At 40.3% G+C, this 21,379-nt stretch overlaps 1 protein-coding gene across 1 annotated transcript; it reads left to right on the top strand.

Moving 5' to 3' along the window:
- The first annotated feature begins 330 nt into the window (after positions 1-330).
- Positions 331-851, top strand: C13H7orf66 (chromosome 13 C7orf66 homolog). The gene is given in 2 exon segments (XM_003268122.2): positions 331-435; positions 609-851. Coding segments are annotated over 2 exon segments (348 nt in total).
- Positions 852-21,379: the final 20,528 nt, after the last annotated feature.

The raw sequence follows: 21,379 nt of genomic DNA, 5'->3' as shown, positions 1-21,379 counted from the left end.
GATATATTTTATGTATATAAAACCCTTAGTTGTGATAAATAGAATAATCTCCACCTTCTTCATTTTTGCATTTAATTCTGTCTTGGTCATCCTGATTTTTCACTGTCTCTTTACCCTTTCTTTCCCATGTGCTCCATGCTAATATGTAACAATCATTGTTTTTGAAGCTTGTTATTCAAAATTCTCATAGTATCTGTGTGTGTGATTGCAAAAATGTCAAGTTGAAGGTCTTTATAAACTTCTTCTTCAGATCTAATTAATTCTGTTCTCCACTACACAAAACATATGCTGATCTCAAACATGCAATGACATCCATATAAACCTTGCAAAATGATGGCTGTGATGACACCCAGTGATGGTCTTTCTCAACTCTCTGTACCTCATCTCACTCATCAGAGCCTTTGGAGCCTCAGTTGTCTTGCAGTGCTGTTTCAGGTAAGGTGGGAATTCTTTTTTTTTTCTTTTTTTTTGGTAGAAATAAAGAATATTCAATGTTGAGGAATGAGCCTGACTCATTGTGCATAAACCTGGTGCCCTACTGTGAGACATGGTACCTTAACTGCCGTTGATCAGCATTCAGTCTCTTTCTTTTTCTTCATTGCACATAGGCTGTACTCATTCTTTCTGCACCACAGATGTCATGCCTTCTCAAGTGTTTTTACACCCTGGACCCATTGCATCCAGTGATGTCAGAGGAATTCTCAGCTTAGTATAGTCACATGATGGATCACAGATACAGAACTAGAATTCATGAGGCATACATATCTCAAGTGAAAGGTGCATATCTACGGATTGTCCACAAGAAACCAATGAGTTATGCAAAATCTTTTCCAAAGGAAATGGATAATTAAGGAAAAAAGTGAATAAAACTTTACAAAAATGATTGTGTGGCAGTGAAACGAATGTGTCAAAAGTATAAAAATAGCAAGAGCTAACTGAACTACAGTAACCTGTCGTAAGATACTTAAAATGATCCTAAGCCTTATAAGAAACAAATTCAGAAAGGGGCATAAGGTTCCTTTGAGTTTGCATAATTTATCAAAAGGTGGGAAACATTCTTCAAGTTCCACTATTCTCTTCTGTACAGAAAGGGGATTGGACTACATCAGTGATGTTCAAGCTGTGATCTAATTATCTCTGGTGTTTCTGTGGTGACACAAGGATGGGAATGGTGGGGCAGGATGTCTCATTCATGAGCCAGAGTAGCTCTAATATTTTTACATATTGGAACTCACAGAAAATTTCCATTGAAATAAAGGTTTCATATTTGTATTAAGTTCCTAGGTTAATGTAACAAATTACCGCAAATTTACTGGCTTAAGACAAGAGAAATTTATTCTCTCATAGTTATGGAGGTCAGAAGTCCAAAATCAAGATAACAGGTGGGCTATATACTCCTTGCAGCAGGTTGAGGGGAGATTCTGCTTCTTGCCTCCTTCAGCTTCTGGTGTCTCTTGGCAGTCCTTGGCATGTGACTCTCCGTTCAATCCCTCCCTTGGCCTTGACGTAGCCTTCTCCTCTTTGTGTGTCTTCTCCCCTTCTATTCTCTTATGATGACACTTGTCACTGGATTTAGGATTTTGCAAGATGATCTCCAATGAAGATCTTAATTTAATTTCATCTACAGAGACCATTTTTCCAAAAAAGGTCACATTCATAGGTTCTAGATCAATATATCTTTTGGGAAGCCACCATTCAAACCCCTGGAGTGTTCAAAAAAGCTTAACTTAACTCAATATTTTAAAGGTTCTTTTATAGATGTACTTTTCAAATTATGGATTTAACACATGCTTGTTTTAATAAGTAAAATGTACAAAGATGTATAAAGTAAAAGCTAATTGTCTATTCCCCACCCAGCTCTTCTCCAATCTTACCTCTTTCTACCATTCCTCTCCAACTCATCCAGATTCACTGCTCCTCTGTCAGTCAAGCTGGTAACCTATGTTGTATAGTATACATACTAAACCTTGATCATCTTTACTTATGGATTTGTTTTTAGTTGTTTTTGTTGTTGTTATTTATTAATTTATTTTGGAGAGACAGGATTTTGCTGTGTTGCTCAGGCTGGTCACAAACTCCCAGCCTGAAGCAATCCTCCTGATTCAGCCTCTCAAAGGACTGGGACTACAGATGTGAGCCACTATGCCTGGCCTTAATTTTGTCTGGCTGAATATGTAATCTTTTAGAGCATCCAGGTTTCTTATCTTACCTAAGAAAGTCATTCCACCCTGGATTACATGTGTAGCCTAGCTGTAATTCTAATATATTTAATTTTTTTTGCATTTGTTATTACTTCATTTGAAATGTATTCTAGATATCATGTTAAAATAAAAGCCCAAACTTATTCTCTTTCAGTTGCAGAGTCAATTGTTATATAACTATTTATTAAATAATTCATCTTTTACCAATGAAATTGAAATACTAACTTTGTCATATATTAAATGCTTATATGTACTGGAATCATTTGACAAATTTTTATTTTTTTAACCTACTTTAAAATTTTTTAACTTTGTTTTTGACATTATAATCTAATTTTCTAATTCTAGAACAATGCCATCTTACTTCTAACAATAGTAAGGTAGGTCTTCTATCTCAGCTCTTCTTCTCCTTATATTTTCATAACCATTCTCAGGCATTTATTATTTCATATTTAAGATCATCTTATAAAATTTCTCCCTGAATATGACCTTCTGGAATCTAAATAAAATTACATTAAATTCTTATTTTAATTTTAGCAGAATTGACATTTTAATCTTCCTAAGAATATTACCCTTTTCATTTTTTTAGTACTCTTTTATACAATTCAAAGAGAGTTTATAATTTTTTGAGTAACAATTCTATGCTATTCTCGGCAAGGGTATTTCTATGAATTTTATGCTTATATTGTTATTTCAATGGAGTCTCCCTCATTTTTATTTCTAGGTCTTAATTGCTGATAGAAAATCAATTTATTTATTATATCTTCTATCTATTTATCTATTAATCTCCTTGTACATCTTCATCAGAGGTACTGGGTCACCAGGTGTGTTGTGAATGAGCAGTAATGATTTGAAAGCAATCTTTTTTTCCAAGCAGTATGTCTCAACAGTGGGCTTAAAATATTCACTAAACCATGCTGTAAACAGATGTACTGTCAGCCAGGCTTTGTTGTTTCATTTATAGGGACAGACAGAGTAAACTTAGCAGAATTCTTAGGGGCCCTAGGATTTTTGAGATGGTAAATGTTCATTTGGCTGCAGCTTAAATTCAACAGTTGTATTGGCCCCTAAGAAGACTGTCAGCCTGTCCTTTGAAGTTTTGAAGGCAGGTGTTGACTTCTACTCTCTAGCTATGAAGTCCTAGATGACATGTTCTTCCAATAGAAGGCTGTTTTGTCTACGTTTAAAATCCACTGTGTCTACATTTAAAATCCATTGTTTAGTGTAGCTGCCTTCATCAATGATCTTAGTTAGATCTTATGGATAACGCAATGCAGCTTCTACATCAGCATTTGCTGCTTCACCTTGCATTTTTATGTTATGAAGATGGCTTCTTTCCTTAAATCTCATGAGCCAATCTCTGCCAGCTTCAAAATTTCTTCCGCAGCTTCCTTACCTCTGTCAGCCTTCACAGAAATGAAGAGCATTAGGGCCTTGCTCAGGATTAGGTTTTGGCTTAAGGGAATGTTGTGGCTGGTTTGATCTTCTACCCAGACCACTAGACCTTTCTCCATATCAGCAATAAGACTGTTTCACTTTCATGTCATTTGTGTGTTCACTGGAGTAGCACTTTTAAATTTCTTCAAAAATGTTTTCTTTGCATTCACAACCTATTTGACTCAGGAGGCCTAGCTTTCAGCCTATTTCATTTTTCAACATGCCTTCCTCACTCAGCTTGTTTCTAGCTTTGGATTTAAAGTTAAAAAGTACCACTTTTCCTTTTACTTAAAACACTTAGAGGTCATTATAAGGTTATAAATTGGCCTAATTTCAATATTACTGTGTCTCAGAGAATAGAAATGCCTAAAGAAAAGGAAAGAGATAGGGGAATGGATGGTCAGTGGAGCAGCCAGAACACACACATCTAAAAAGTTTTCTGTCTTGTAGGAGTACATTTCATGGTGCTCCAAAACAATTATAATAGTATCATCAAAGAGCACTGATCACCAATCACCATAACAGATATAATAATAATGAAAATGTTTGAAATATTACAAGAATTGTCAAAATGTGATGGAGAGACACAAAGTGAGCACATATTGTCAGAAAAATGACATCAATAGACTTGCTTGACCAGGGTTGCTACACACCTCCAATTTGTAAAAAACACAATATCTGCAAAGTTTAATAAAGCAAGGTATGCCTGTGCACATGTTCACAATGACTTTTCTAATGATATATCTTCTTTTTCCCCCATCCCTGGTGGTAGGTGATCTAATATCTTTAATCACCTTTCTCACTTCTTCAGCCCTAATTGTTTGATTCTAGTTCTATACTTCTTTATAAATTTTCTTTAGGCTTTGAAATATGTTCCATTCTCTTTCCTTTTTACTTTATCATTTATCAAAGAAATGTAAGGCTATAAATTTTCTCAGTTTTGTTGTGTTCTGTTTGGATATTCATCCTTTTTTGTTGTTTTCTAGATGGTTTGTAATTTCAGTTTTCATGTTGTCTTTGATCCATGGGCTAACAATGACTGCATTCTTAATTTCCAAGTAGTTACTATTAGGGAGGTGAGCAGGGAAAGAGGATCACTATTTTATCATCTAATTTTATTTTATTATGCTCATAAAAATTAGCCTGTAAAAATTTTCGCTTTTTAAATTCTATCAAGATTTACTTTGAGGTGATCTATTTTTGAAAAGTTTCCATGGATATAGAAAATAATTTGTACTCTCAATTAAAAGAATATACATTTCCAAATCTTTTTATCTTGCTTTCTGTACATGAGAAAATGTATTTATATCATTTTTAATTTGCTTATTTTATTTTTTATCTAATTCTTAAAAATGAGTTTTAAGATATCCCATTATAATTTTAGTTTTATAATTTATCCTTGAATATCTAATAGACATTGCTTTTTATATTTAGCTGTTGTATTGTTTTGTGGTGCTTTTGTTGTGCGGTGTCTTAGTACCTTCATATAGTGTTAATTTTGTAACTCTATAATTACAAAATATCTTTCCCTATCTTGATTAGTACTTTAAACTTTACCTGCCTCTTTTTCTATTATTAAAATTGCAATACCTTCCTTTTTTTTCCTTTTTTTCTTATTTTTGCAATTTCCTGGTATCTCTTGAATCCTTCCTTTATTTTAGGCCTGTGACCTTGATTTGTGGGTGCCCTTCACCAGCACTCTATCAGAATTAGACCTTCACCTGTGACCTTGTTTTCATCCTTCAGGGCAGGCCCATCTTTCCTTCTCTGGCTTTAACAGCTAAGAAGTTCCAGAAAGAGGGTGACTAAGTGAAAACTGTGCCTCCCTTAAGCCAAGTATTTCCATAATCCTCTCACCCTTTTTTGCTTTGCTACTCAATTATGCCTCTTTTTTTTCTCTTGACTCTTAAATTATTTTACCTAAATAAGAGAGAGGAGCAGGGAACAATCGTTATAGAGAGTTAGTGAGAGGAGAATTTCCTGACCCCCTCATGGGACTTGTGACAGAGGTGTGTTACAATTAATGTTCTTTTAGCAGTTGTTGTCCATGGATGGCTAAGTGTTAACCAGCTCAGTGTAGAGTCAGAGTGACAGCCTTTTACACCCTGCTCTCTTGGTACTGAGGTCCTTGTCCAGTGTCCAGGAAGAATCAGGTCACACGGACTTGAAGGATGGTGAGTGCAGGCATTTTGGTAAGTGATGGAGGTGGCTCTCAGCAGGATGAATGGGGAGCTGGAAAGGGGATGGAGTGGGAAGATGACCTTCACCTGGAGTTCAGCCATCCCACACCCAATCTCTCTGACCATCCCCAGCCAAACTCCTCTCGACATTCAGACACTCCTTTTCTTCTCTCCTTCTCTGTTGTTCTGCCACTCTGCCTCTCTTCTGCTCGTGGAGCCTGGGGTTGGGGCTTATATGGATACAGGATGGGGGGTGTGGTGGGCCAAAAGGCAACATAAGGCAATGAAAATAGGAATGCCTATTCCCATTTAGGGCCATGGGTTTCTAGGCTTAAGAGTAAGGCCTCTGCCGGGGAACCGCCCTATTCTATCCAGTGTTTTCCTGCCTCCTGTCCATATCATTTCCCCTCTCTGAAGAAGCATATCTAACTGCCATTAGAATATGGACGATGACCAATCTTAGCTACTTCCTACTGACAGGGGGAGTTGTTTTGGGGAAAATGGCAGTCAATTTTCTCCCAGAGGTCTATCTAAGGGTCCCTGGCAAAAGGGAGCCATTGTCCAAGGTTTCAGTTGCCTGACCATTTGGAGTTTGATGGCCTCTAGGTGAGAAATAAAAAAGAAAAAAAAGTTCTATAAGGTTAAGTAGGCATGCATTAAACATGTGTATTATACAAGGAAATAATCTAGTGCCAAAGACTACAGAAATAAGAAGTGAAATATACTAACAACATTTTACCCTGAGCTGGGTCACCCTGGTGAAAGAAATTAACCTTGCATGGGAGCAGTTAAACTTTAGAAGAGAGAGAACTGTTCTTGCCACATCTGTAGCAGTTAACAGGTGTACCTTGGGAATTCTGAGGTTTGTGGGCTTGCATCGTGGCTATTAAAGGTTCTGCCAGCTGGGCACAGTGGCTCACGCCTGTAATCCCAGCACTTTGGGAGGCAGAGGCGGGTGGATCACGAAGTCAGGAGATCGAGACCATCCTGGCTAACATGGTGAAACCCCGTCTCTACTAAAAAAATACAAAAAATTAGCCAGGTGTGGTGGCGGGTGCCTGTAGTCCCACCTACTCAGGAGGCTGAGGCAGGAGAATGGCATGAACATGGGAGGCGGAACTTGCAGTGAGCCGAGATCATGCCACTGCACTCCAGCCTGGGCGACAGAGCGAGACTCTGTCTCAAAAAAAAAAGCTTCTGCCTCTTTCTTGTGTCTCCCTATCTATTGTGAAAGACGAAGGTGGCCACTTTCAGGAGGTCCTCTAAAGTACTATCTGGTCCCAGGGCCCATTTCTGCAACTTCCTTCTGATAACAGGGGCTTTGTGAGTAATAAATGTATCCTTCAGGATTAGTGGTCCTTTGACTGAATCAGGAGATAGGGTAATGTGCTTTACCAAGGCCTCCCTTATGCTTTCCAGGAAGGCAATGAGATTCCATCAAATTCCTGGTCTATCATGGATAACTGGGTATAGTTCAGGGGTTTGGTCCTAGTCCTGTGTAAGCCCTCCTTATGCACACCCGAAAGAGTCTCCTCTTCCAGTTTCCCATCTCATCATTGGGATCCTATCCAGGGTCATTCACTGGTACTGCTTCTCTTTCAGTTGGATAAAGTTCACCCCTTCCCTGATGCTATATGTTATACAAAACTCAGCCCCAAATCTCTCTGCTGCTTGCAGATCAGCCTTCTTCTCAGTGTTCATCAGGGTCTGATTCAAAACTAACATAATTTGAACTCCAAGAGAGTTCAAATATTTGGGTTGAATTCTGGAAAGCCTCTATATATCTGTCAGGGTCATCTGAAAACTTGCCAAAATCCTCCTTAACTTGCTTTAAGTCCTGTAGAGAGAAGGGAACCTGGACCTTACTGGAGCCAAATTCACCAAACATCTATTGGAGGGGCAAAAGTGAGACTGAGGCTTGTCTAGGATGAAGATTTCTAGGAGAGGGCAAGTGCAAGACTGAAGCTGGATAGGGAGGTCAGGGTGGACCTGGAGGAGCAGGGCTGAAGGGAGCTGGCTTCTCTGCTGGAGATGCCTCTGGGATTTAGTTCCCTGGGATTGCCTCTTGCAGCCTCTCCTGAGATGGCAAACAGGAGGGCTGGATCAATCCTACACTGTCAGCAAAGGTCTGGGTTGCCCGGCAAGGTAAAGAAAGCCTGCACATATGGGGCCTCAGACCATGTGTCTTCACGTTTCCAAAAAAGGTGCAACTGCTGGATGGTATCTAAATGAACGGTGTCTTCCTGAAGCCAAGCTAGTCCTTCTTGTAAACCATAATTTGGCCAAACCTTTGTGCAGAGGGCTATAAGGTGTTTTTCCTTCAGAGTCCAAGAATCAAAGCAGTCCCAGGGTTTAGGATACACTCTAGAGGAGTATAAGCTGGGGGTGGTAAAGATAGCTGGTTGCCCATTCTGAAAGACAGGGAAATAGAGGTGTCCCTCATTTCCCTTCCTTCTTTCAGTGATAACCTAGGGTGTGATGGAGAGAAAGTGGGCATCTCCCCTTTCTCTTCCGTCTTTTTGTCCCCAAGTCCCAGTAACCTTGGCAGGTACCACCCATGGGTGCAAAAGTGGCTTTCATCCATGTTAACAGGAGGTCCTAGGGGGTGGAAGTATCCGCCCTTATGCTTGTATGCCCTATCTCCCTGGCTGTGGACAACCTCTGAGTTCCCTGGGCCTTGTCTACGTCAAGGAGCATGGCCTCCTTTCATGAAACAAGGGTTTAATCAGCAAGAATTGGTCCTGCCCATTTACATTGTGCCCGTTGCCTGGCTTTTGGATCCCTCAGATCTGGTTTTTCTTTCTAGGGCCTCAACCTGAAACCTGGAATCAAGTTTGGGAAAAAAGGTATTTCAGGGGCTGCATGTATCTGTTTAGATTACGTCTCAAATGGGCCCTGCTGAATTTGCAGTATCAGCCAGCGGGGATCGCTCCTCCTTGTTTTCCCTATCATAAGCAGAGTGATGGAGAGAGGAAAAGAAGCTTCTCACTTAGAGAAGAAAAAGGAAACAGCTTAAAGTACAAAAAAAGGGTTGGGAAAAAGAACTTCTTGATCTGTGCAAATGAGTTCCTTCAATTACTGTATCCCTCCCCCAGTTCAGACTAGTAAGGACCCCTCAGCCATGAAAGGAAAGGTTCACCTGGTGCAGCTGCAGGAGGCACCAGCCAGCCAGCCACACGAGGTCCCAGTGGCAGCCGCAGTTTTCTCCCAACCCTTGTGACCATTGGGTGTGGTTCTGGAATGCTGCGGGTATGCCCAGGTGCCTGAGCCAGGAGGGGAGGGGGCAATGAGGGAAGCCGCCATGCACCGTACACACCTGTGGCTGTCAGGGTGGGGTGGCATCTCTAAGAACAAATGGAAACCACACTGTTCTGAACTGCACCTCTGATGGCTGAGCCAAGCATACGTACTTAGTAACATCTCAATAGTTTGCTGAGATTATAAAAGAGTTATAAAACACTAACATTATAAAAGAGATACGAGCCATTTCAAGCTACGAAAAGACAAAATATACCATAGCAAAGTCTGACGGTCCTGGCCTACAGAGTTCAGTCTTGGGGCCTTCCTGCAACAAAAGATACCTTCAATTGCCCCAGGACTTTACTCCAGTCCTACGTGACAGCTTGACCTCTGTGAAGAGAAACAGAGTCAATATTCCTTTTACCTAAAGGAAAGAGAGTGGTGGCAGGGTCTTAGAAAAGAGGCAGATCTGACAGTTCCTCATCTGTACTCACCCTTGTGCTGGATCCCAGACAAGCCCCCACTTGAGACAGGAGAGTTTTTTGACCCTATCACAGAACTTGTGACAGAGGTGTGTTACAATTAATGCTATTTCAACAGTTGCTCTCTGCAGATGGCTAAGTGTTAACCAGCTCAGTGGAGAGTTAGGGTGACAGCCTTTTACACCCTGCCCTCTTGGTACCCAGGTCCTTGTCTGGCATCCAGGAAGACCAGGTCACATGGACATAAAGGATGGTGAATGTGGAGATTTTACTGAGTGATGGAGGTGGCTCTTAGCAGGATGGATGGGGAGCTGTAAAGGGGATGGAGTGGGAAGATGATCTTCTCCTGGACTTTGGCCGTCCCATGGCTGATCTCTTCTCCAACCATCCCCAGTCAAACTCCTTTCAATGTTCAGATGCTCCTTCTCTTCTCTCCTTCTCTGGCGTGCTGCTCTGCTGCTCTTCTGCTTGTGGAGCCTGGGGTTTGGGATTTATATGGGTACAGGATAGGGGGACATGGTGGGCCAAAAGGCAACATTTGGGCACAGAAACAGAAATGCCTGTTCCCATTTAGGACCGTGGGTTTCCAGGCTTGAGGGTAGGGCCTTTGTGGGGAACTGCCCTCTTCTACCAGTATTCTCCTGCCTCCCATCTGTATCATTAGGAAACCTGAGCTTTTAATAAAGCTCTGTCAATAGCTGTATGACCTTAAGCAAGTCGATTAACGTCTCTAAAACAATGTTCTTGCTTATAACGTGTCCAAGTTGACGAGATGCCTTCTAAGGCCCTTTCTAGTTCTACAATTCACATTCCACCATCTTAGACAAGAAAACTCAAGGACAGAGGGAGAAGATACAAAAGTAACATAGGTCAAGTACTAAAAAGATCAAATTATGAGGGCTAAGGACAAAGATAATCTTTTTGTCTTAATAATATAACAAAACATTGTATGCAAGGCTACTATATAACATCACTAACTTTTAAAACTATGAGTAGTGAATAGGGCTATATTTTAAAGCTAATTCTATGGTTCATTTAGATATCTATTGAACTAAATTGAATACCTTAAAATTACATATTGGTCTCCATAACTTTCTAATTCAACCCACAAGTAATGAACAATCATGCATTCAAAATGTACCTATGTCTGAGAGCTGGAATTATTTTGCATTTGTATTCACTTCAAGTTACAGTATACTTCTTATCAACCATTGCATCAAAAATCAGAAATATATTCCAATGTATAATAATCCTCATTTCTCTAAAGTTTAATGGAGAGAGCAGGTTAAATTGTGCAATGTCAGTTTTCACATCCACTCACAAGAATTGCAATATTTCTTCTCTTTTATTTGAAGGAAGGAGAGTGTTGCAAGAATAAGCCTATGGATCTCTGGTAAATCTTAACATTTAATTGACTGTCCCAAAGCCTCTCTACAGTCCAACAATTCTGAGAATTCTGGAAAACAAGTCACATTCTAATGCTTTGGTTTAAGTACATTGTTTCTAACATAATCTGAATGTTTATGGAATCCAAAGTCAAAGCTAAGATTTTGTCTGTCCTGGAACATAAGTAGATAAGATCCAAGCCTCCTTTCTGAAGATTTTCTGATTTAAATCAATAGGCTTTACTAAGTACCTATTATGAGCAGATGTTTTGCTTTTAATATGAGAGATAATGAAATAGGAAAAGTATAAAATCTTAGAAGACCTGATGTCTACCCTTGAGGAATTTACAATCTGATTCAGGAAATATTAAAAAGAATGCTGCATAAAATGATTTGAAAAATAGCTACAAGGCAAATTGAGACAATCGAAGTGCCATTGTGGTAGCTGATTCGTGGCTCCCCAAAGATATCCACATCCTAATCTTTGGAACAGGTGAACATGTTGCATAACATGGTAAAAGGGACTTGGTAGATGTGACTAGATTGATCATCTTGACATGGGAGATTATCCTAGATTATACAGACAGGCCCAGTTTAGTCACCAGGATCCCTAAAAGAGGGAGGCAAGGAGGTCAAAGGCAGCATAAGAGATTTGATGATGATCATGAGGTTGGAAAGAAGCAAGGAAGGGGCCACAGGCAGCTGGCCTGTGGAAGCTAGAAAAGGTAAGGAAACAATTATCCCCTAAGAGCCTCCAGAAGGAATCAGCCTTGTCAACACCTGGACTTGAGCCCAATAAGACTGATTTTGGACTTCTGTCCTCCAGAGCTGCAACAGAATACATTTGTATTGTTTCAACCACTAAGTTTGTGGTAATTTGTTACAGCCATATTAGAAAATGAATACAGTTATATGATTTGAAAAGATAAAGGTAGAAGGTAATACCAAATTAATAATGGAATAAACTAGATGCAGTGGCTCACGCCTGGGAACACTTTGTAATCCCTGCACTTTGGGAGCTGAGACAGGAGGACTGCTTCAGGCCAGGAGTTTGTAACCAGGCTAGGCAACATAGCCAAAGCCTCCGTCTCTAATTTAAAATTTTTTGTTTTAATTAGCCAGTTGTGGTGGCACACACCTGTAGTCCTAGCAGATCAGGAGGTTAAGGTAGAAGAATCGCTTGACGCCAGGAGTTTGAGACTGCAGTGAGCTATGATTTTGCAACTGCACTCCAGCCTGAGGGACAGAGCAACAGCCTATTTCTGAAAAGAATTTTAAAATAAAATAATGTAATGAAGTATAATGGAAATGAATTACTGATTATGATTATGATAGTAATAACACCCTACGTTAGATGAGAACATCTTCTCCACAGTCTTGATTTCCATGAGAAGGACTTTATTCTGACACCCTGCTGGCCTCTCCTGACCCTTTTATCTCTTGGGCCTTGGTTATAGGAAGTGATGTCTCTGGTTAATATGAAAAATACCTGCACATGCTCAGCCTAGTTCTACCAGTCTTCTTGGAAAATGGCTTCCTGTAGGAACTTTCTTCTCTTTTTATGGTAAACATACCCCAAGGGGTGCCGCTATGACAGGAAGCATGAGTCTACCTAATTCTAGGGTGCATTTAGCAGGCCAATTTGCCTCTCAAACTAAACTGCATTCTCCAACCTTTCTCTACAAGTAATGCTTCTGTATTTGCTTTTTCCAAATTTCCCAAATTGTTCAAAAACTGGGTGGAAAAGAAGGGTACAATTTTGGGGGGTAGTTTCAGAATCTCAACTTTTAATATTTATAGACTGCATACCATGTGCCAAGCACAGCAGAAATATTCTGCATAAATTATCTCATTTTATCCTCACAAAAACCTTATGAGGCAAGTACTAGTGGTAGGGACGGGAGACAGGGAAATTCTGGACAGAAGAAGGCAGCCCTCTTGGGCCCCACTCTCAAGCCTGGAACCACAGCCCAAAGTGAGATTATGCATTTCTGTTTTTGCACTCAAATGTTGCCTTTTCCAAAACCACCTGTGGCCCACCCTGCTCCCCATCCTGTGCCCATAAAAAACTCCAGGCTCCATTAGCAGAAAGCAGATTAAGAGGAGGAACAGCTGGGCTAGGCACGGTGGCTCATGCCTGTAATCTCAGCACTTTGGGAGGCTGAGGCAGGTGGATCACTTGAGGTCAGGAGTTCGAGACCAGCCTGGCCAACATGGTGAAACCCCATCTCTACTAAAAATACAAAAATCAGCTGAGGATGGCAGCAGGCACCTGTAATCTCAGCTACTGGGGAGGGTGAGGCAGAAAAATCACTTGAACCCTGGAGGCGGAGGTTGCAGTGAGCTGAGATCGCACCACTGCACTCTAGTCTGGGTGACAGGGGGAGACTCCATTTCAAAAAAAAAAAAAGGAACAGCTGGGCATTGGAGACTACAGTTGGACGTTGGAGAGAAGCAGCTTCATTTCAAAGGGATGGCTTGATGGCATTTCTTCGGAGAGGAGTTTGGCCAGGGACAGCCAGAATCCAAGGGAAAATCACCTTCCCACTCCATCCCCTTTTCAGCTTCCCTCCCCACTGAGAGCCACTTTCATCAGCAATAAAATCCTCCACATTTACCACCTCTCAATTTATTTGTGCAACCTCATTCCTCCTGGACACTGAACAAGAACTCAGGTGTGGGTGCAAAAGGCTGTCACACTGACCCTCCACTGAGCTGTTAACACTTAAACCATCTGCGGATGGCAAAGCTAAAAGAGTGCTGATTGTAACACTTCTTCTGGGGCATCAGTGGTTGCAGAGGTTGCACCTCCCTAGATGCTGCCATGGGGCCCACATGAAGTTTTGCTCCTGCTGGCACCCAAAAGCATTCACCCCAGCTCCTGTACCCGCTCACCTGCATGTTCAGTCCTACAGGTGAGCACAACAGGTTAGGCGCAATGGGTTGGAATGAATGGAGTCTGCCTGTGCTGGTGCTGAAAAGGCTAGCTAGCTCCAGTGCCCACACTTCAGTTCCTACCTGCGAAGGGGTCAGGTAAGATTTCCTGCTTCATTATATTACCTGCATTTTATAGATAATGAAATGGAGGCACAGAGAGGTTAAGTAACTTACTCAAAGCCTCACAACTTGGAAATGGCAAAGCTGTGATTCATGTCCAGGTCTTTCCAACTTTTAAACCTGTGCTTTTGAACACTCTGCATCATATCCTTCTTCCTGGAGGGTATGAGGTTAGAACTGAATACTAATGATGATTTCTAAAGAAAGCTCTGTCTTCCTGGAATAAATTTTGGCTTGACTTCTAACAAAGTTGCTAGACATAAAGCTCAAACAAAAAATAGACCACATAGATCACAGCAGTCTTGTTTTGTATGCTAATTTAAATGCTATTAATTGTCTAGGTCACTTGTAGCTTGCCTTTCATATGTACACAGCCTAGAGTTGATTACAAAAACAAAAGCCCCTTTGATAAAGATTTCACCACTTAAAATACAGCCACCCAGAAAGCCTTTAATCTTTCATGGCATGGAACTATCCCCACTTAATCAGAAGCTGCCTAAGGGGTAATCTCAAAAACTGATGCCTACAGTTGAAAATTAAGATATCAGACTTTTATCTCATTTGATCAGTTCTATTTCACTTTTGATTCCACCTCCTTCCCCTTCGCTCATCCTACAGGCAGTGGACCATATATTTCTTGCTTCACAGAGGATTTAATAGGTAGTCACAATTCTACAGCTGGACATCCCACAAAGCAATATTCTCCATGATAAATTTCAGCCATTTTTGACCCTCAGCTTTCCTTTGAAAGCCATATCAACCATATTGGTAAGACCTCATATTACCATTTCAGGAGTATAACAAGGTTAAGATGATTGCTGTCTCAGCAAGATGCTGAGCTATTGATTCATGCCTTTATAACAACAAGGCTGGATTACTACAATTTATTGTTGGCTTCCCTCCCAGAATGCTCACTGCTTTGACTTGACTTTGTAGAGGATTCAGCAGTCAGGGTGTTCAACAACTAATACAGAAATGCCTGCACACATCACATCAGTACCACAAACATTAAGCTGAAATACAGAACTGGCTTGAAAAATTGTAGGTTCAGGTCCTGCTTTTAACCCTATGAAACATAGAGAACACTTTCCTTCCAGAAACAAGGCTTTCATATAAGACTCTGGAATTGAACTGACTGTGGCTCAAGGAGTCTAAGCTACTTTATAAGAATGCCACACTTCACTAGACTTAGGATCTGATCAGGAACCTGAGGAAAACCTCTCTTTGGGGGAACCTAATAGGTGCACAGTCAATATGGGCTTACTATAGCACACTAACTAAATTGTATCAGAAGATATTTTCACTTTTAAAAAGTGTAATACCTACAACACGGTAATATTCTATAATCTACATTAACACCTTACAGGAACTCAAATCACACAATGTCCCTGCATCTCAAATCTCACTGAGAAGTAATTCTTACTGTTATATCATGTTTAGATGAAGTCTCCTTCCATCTAGTAGACCAGTGCATATCTGCTATGGTCTGAATGTTGGTTACCCCCTGCCCCCCAGTTAATATGTTGTAACCTAATACCCCATATGATAGTATCTTAAGAAATGGGGCCTTTAGGGAATGATTAAGTTATGAAGGCTCTACTTTCCAGAATGGTATTTCTGACCTTAAGAAAAGGCTCAAGTCAGCTCCTTTGTCTCTTCCACCATATAAGGACACAGCAAAAAAGGTGCCATCTATGAGGAATGAGGCCCTCACCAGACACCACATCTGCTTGCACCTTGATGTTGGACTTCCCAGTCTCCAGAACTATAAGCAATAAATTTCTGTTGTTTGTAAGTGACCCAGTCTAAGGTGTTTTGTTATAGAAGCACACAAACGAACTAAGACAATATCAAAGTATGCTTAGAGAACCACTCACTTCAAAATCATCTGTAATGTTTATTAAAGAATAGATTTCAGGGTTCTAATCCTAGAATCACAAACTCCAGAACTGGGACTTAGAATTCACGTTTTTAACAAGCTTCCCAGCATTTTTAACAAGATTTAATGTAAACTAAAATTTGAGAACCACTGTACTAGACACAGCAAGTTCTAGGAGTGAATGCTCCCAAAGCCTCATTCTGCCTGGCTGTGATAAGTGCTGGGTAGGCATTGTTTCTATGTATGATGTATGATTAAATGAACAGTTGATGAATCTATGTAGAATTCACAAAGTCCAAGGCAGTGTCTCTCTTCTTGTGATCTGCTCAGCACTCCTAACAGAGATAGAGAAGCACCAGGCAGACTTATGAGATTTAGATTAAGAGGAAAAAAAAAAAAACATTGACACCCAGGTAAATTTGAATTTCAGATAACAACACATACTTTTTAGTATAAGTATGTCCCGTGCAATATTTGGCCACTCTAGCCCAGACTACATAGTCCTATGTTGACCCATTGTTTTCTCTTGGTTGGTGTTCCCTCAACATAGAAAAAAGACAGATGTCTCTGGGTATAGAGGATATTGACAGGGAAGCCAAAGAGTGCTTCCTGTGTAACTCCAGAAGGGCTGTCAGCTCTACCCTTAAAGAGCAGAGTGAGATATTCCTTCCAAGCTCACTGTCTCTGCCCAGGCAGGCCTTATCCAAGGGTGGGGTTCTTATTTCTCTGATCCTGTAATATCTCATCTAATAAAAAAGAGAATGCAATATTCCCTCCTAAGGCTTGCTATATTGATTAAGTAAAGTAACAAATGTAAGGCTTAACACTGGTATTTACTTTCTCACCTCCAGTCTTTTCCAAGCTCTGTCACACTCATCATTAACACAGTTCCACTGACACTATCAACCCCTCATTCATGCACATGTCTACATGTGCTTACCCTTGCACACACACACACATGAACATGCACACACTCACATATGCATGCACATACACTTTTTGTATTTCTACTTATTCGCTATATAGGAGATTTACACAATATATCTCAGAGGCTAAAGGAAAGAGGGCTCTGATGCCAAGCGTTCAAATTCCATCTCTGCCTTTATGTTTTCTCTGTGACATTAGCAAATTATTCAATATCTTCCTGCCTGAGTGTCCTCATTCGCAAAATGTGAATACTAATGCATACTTCACAGGGTTGTTGAGAGGATTAAATATATTAATAGAGTAACCACTTAGAATAGTACCTGCATATAGTAAGTACTATATGTTTTAAGCTATTATTATTTTTATCAATGTCATCATAATCATCATCTCCATCCCACCCAGATAATTTCTTGAACCTCAGCAGCTTCATAGCACCAAGAATTATTATCTGAAGGAATCCCTGTCTCCTAGGACTGGAAAGGTACCCAGAAGCCCAAATTTTACTCTCATTATATGGAAAAAGTTGCTAAATTATATCTAAGGTCCAAATTTTACTGTCATTATCTGGGGAAAATTGCTAAATTATATCTAAGTAAGCTAATTTATATCTCCTGGTAATTTCTAAAACATACATGCCATTGATATTGTTTTTTAATTGATGAAGTAAATTGAGTACAGGAATTATTACTGAGTAGAGAAATAATTCAGAGTTCTTATTTTGGTAACTAGTTGTTTGGCTCAAGAGCTAGTTTTTAGAAATTGCCTAAAGAGCAAAATATGTAACCTAGTATATTTGAAATATCTCATCTAAACCTGCAAGATCAAAATGTGTCCAGATTTTGTTAAAATATGAATCCCACTGTCACTACTAGTTGAGAATTTTGTGAGGAACATACCCAACTCTTCTTCACATCCCGTCACTATCTCACCCAATTCCTTTTACCCAACAAATAATTTAACACTACATATATAGAATACTAACAGGAAAGGCATTTATACATTGACCCATCTAATTAATAAATATTGACTGTCTTTGTGTATAAGATGCCGTACATATAGTTGAGAATACAACATACAAATAACACTGCTTTCATGGAGCTTACAGTCTATAGGAAATCCGAAAAAAAGAAAAGAGAAATATATAATATGTCATTTGGTGACAAAGTCTATGAAGTCTGTCTTAGTCCATTTGTGCTGCTATAACAAAATACCTGAGACTGTATAATTTATAAATAACATAAATTTATTTCTCATAATTCTGGAGGCTGGGAAGTCCAAGACCAAGGCACCAGCAGGTCCAGTCTCTGCATCCAAGATGATGCCTTGTGCTCTGTAGCCTCACATACTGGAAAAGAAGAGAAAGAACCCATTCTTCAAGCTCTTTTATAAGGGCCTTAATCCCATCCACAAAGGCTTTGTCCTCATGACTTCATCACCTCCTAAGGGCCTCACCTCTTAATACTATTACATTGACCATTAAGTCTCAACACATGAATTTTGGGGACCATGCTGAGATGATAGCAAAGACAAATAAAGCAAGGATGGGGCTAGCACATGCAGTAAGTCCTGTACTTTCACTTAGTGTTATCTGGGAAGACCTCACTGATATTTGCATAGAAATTCAAGAGAGGTGGTGGAATGACCACCTGTAGCTAGGCGGAAGAGACAGCAATGCAAAGACTTTGAGATAGGACCATGCCCAGCATGCTTGCTTGAGATAAAAGAGATCAGTGTGGCTGGAATGGAGACAACATAAAAGGCAGGAGTAGATGGTGTCAGAGAGGAGCCAAATGATTAAGAGCATTGTAAGCAATTATATGCACTTTTGCATTTACTTGAATGAAATGGGAAACCAAGGTAGGGTTTCGAGCAGAGGAATAACAAGAACTGGATTATCTTTTAGAAGGATCACATTGGTTGATGTGTGGACAATAATGGTAGTAGGGCAGGTATAATAAAATGAAGAGACATATTAGGAGTAATTACGATAACCCAGATAAAAGATGATGATGTTTTAGACTAAGATGATGGCAATGAAGTAGATAAGAAGTGGTTGGATTCTCGATATATTTTAGAAGTGCAAGAGAAAATGGTTTATACCATTCAAAACTCTAGGCATGCATATTAGAGTAACACAAAACAAGTGAACGTATATTAGAAATTTTACTTAAATATTTAAATTTTGAATCAACAATAATTTCCAAAAGTATGAAGTTGAAAAGCTTCCCTGGGGGGTAACATGAGACCACTAGAGAGATTTAAAAAGGACACAGAGAAACAGGAAGCCATTGTGGGTTTTCCGAACAGGAAAATGAAAAAAGTAGAAGAGGAAGATTGTTGAATTTCTCGTTAAATACTTGATCCACCTCGACTTCTCTTCTCAAATTAAGCCTGAAACAATAATACGCACCTATAAATACTTTGTGAGGCCAAAATACTAGTTTATGTGCACTACCTCAAGCCATATTGACAAAAGTAAAATAGTGCCTTTTACCTTGGCAAAGGTCAAATTCCTTCTAGAATGGAGTACCCAGTTCTAGGTTAGTAGTGTAACTCCACGGACCAGGTGTGCCTCTGAGCAACACCATCAGTGAGCAACCACTACTCTGATTTATGTTTGCTGCATCCTTTTGAATGTTGAAGAAACCTGAATTATCTGTGAATTGAGCCTTATCTGGTAACACCTTGATTTAACCACAATCTTTTTCTAAAGAACCAAAGAAGTACAAACTTGCACAGGAAATGAATTTAGAAGTGAAAGGCAAAAAAGCCAGAACCCTCCAAAAAAGGCCCTCAAATGACAAATAGGCAGACAGCAATGATTAAATTCAGGGACATTTAAATTTTCTCAGCATTGGACTTTCCTTGGATTAAAAATTGTAAAAGGTCCAGAGAAAAATAACAAAGGTAGTTAAAGACTTGGAAAGTGAATTTTAAGGTATTTTAAGAATACTGGGTAATTTAAGCTGAAGAAAAGGTAACAAATATGTGACATGAATTTGCTTTTTTAAATGAACATATCAAAAATTAGGATTTACTACTAAAACTGATTCAGGGTTTTTCTCAGTCACTTAGCCAGAGACCTCCAGCCGGCAACACCACTTCCCAGGGGTTCAAGATGGGGTTCACCACAGAAGATGCCCTGTCCACTCAGTCCCTTGGGCTGTACCTGGCCTGCCCTTCAGCATGGATCCCACAGTCACTGCAACTGCACGCTCAGCCCCCAGTGGGAGTGGGTGTGTGAGCAAGTGAGTGCCAGGTCTGACTGTCCATTCCATGTGCCAGCACAAGAACAGCCTCCATTCAGGGCTTGCAGCTGGACCAGGCATGTCGCAAGCCACTCACGCAGTGAACTCCAGTGTCCAGATGAGGGGAACACAAGGATGCCCAGGCAGGGGTGCCCACGACCCTGAAGCCCCAGAGCAGGGGTGTTACAGCATGCTAATTAGCTTTTTCAGTCCTGCTGTTCACAGCTCAATGGATGTCAGTGCATTAACAGCTCTGTCAGCCCCTTGTCCTGCTCCAACCTGTGGCCCTGGGGCTGGCTCAGTCCTGCCGCTGCTTTCTGTTGTATGGGGCAGCTGCCCTCCACTGGCAGAGGGCATAGGACCACAGTGTTACAGCCTTTTCTGTACCCACATTCAGTGGGTCCTGAGCCCTTGTCCCACATCTGAGAAGAATGAGGATAGGTTGACAATTGAATGGTGAGGAGCGGGGAGAAGAAGTTTATTGAGTGAGGAAACAGCTGTCAGCAGAAAGGGGACATGAGCATGGTCCACCACCCATAGTCCAGTGGTTTCTCAGAGTGGTTGACTTCAAGGCTTTTATGGGCTCCGAATGGAGAGTGCATGCTGATTGGTTTGTGAGTATGCAAAAAAGGGTAAATCAAAGGCAGCATTCAAATGTGGGCATGACTGTGTAAAAAACCAATTAGGGAAGGGTAAGTATATGTAACCTATGTGAAGGGTGAGGATTAATCGGAGTAAAGCACACCAAACAAGAAGACAGGTCCTCAGTCTGGTCTGTGGATTTATCTGAGACTTGTAGCTTGGCCTTTAGGCTTTAAACTGTCTTTGGTTTGAAGGTGGAGTTTCACTGGGGACCTGCCCTGTCTGACTAGGATTTGTCTGCCTCCTGCTGCTGTCAAAACCATGTGCACTAAGAACCCATCTGACAACAGTTGCAACCCATCACCTTGCCTGAGCTTAACACTCTATCACCCAGAGTGATAGTTTCAAAAGTCTCTGCAGGCAATATCAGTATTTACAAGCAAATTCATGTAGTTATTATGAATTATTCATAAGTAATAAAATGTTACCTGACACTCTCTTGGTGGCTATCTCATTTATTTCTGATTCAGAATTGCTTTCTTAACACAAATTTGACAGGCTTTTTCTATGAACGTGTCTGAAAGGGGATTCACTGACAGTGAAAACTCATATAAAAAAAATGCCTCCAAAAGTGGGGGAAAACTTTAGCTAAAAACCTATATGAAAGAATCAGATCAAATTATCAAAGAAGCCTGGTTCATCTTGAATAACTATTCATGTTAAAATGAATGAAGGAGTTTCCTATAGGGAAGGCCAAGTCTTCC

The sequence above is a fragment of the Nomascus leucogenys genome, chromosome 13, assembly GCF_006542625.1.
Source record: "Nomascus leucogenys isolate Asia chromosome 13, Asia_NLE_v1, whole genome shotgun sequence".
Taxonomy (NCBI): Eukaryota; Metazoa; Chordata; class Mammalia; order Primates; family Hylobatidae; genus Nomascus; species Nomascus leucogenys.
The sequence above is the reverse complement of the archived record's forward strand: the minus strand, read 5'-3'. Positions and strand labels throughout refer to the sequence as shown.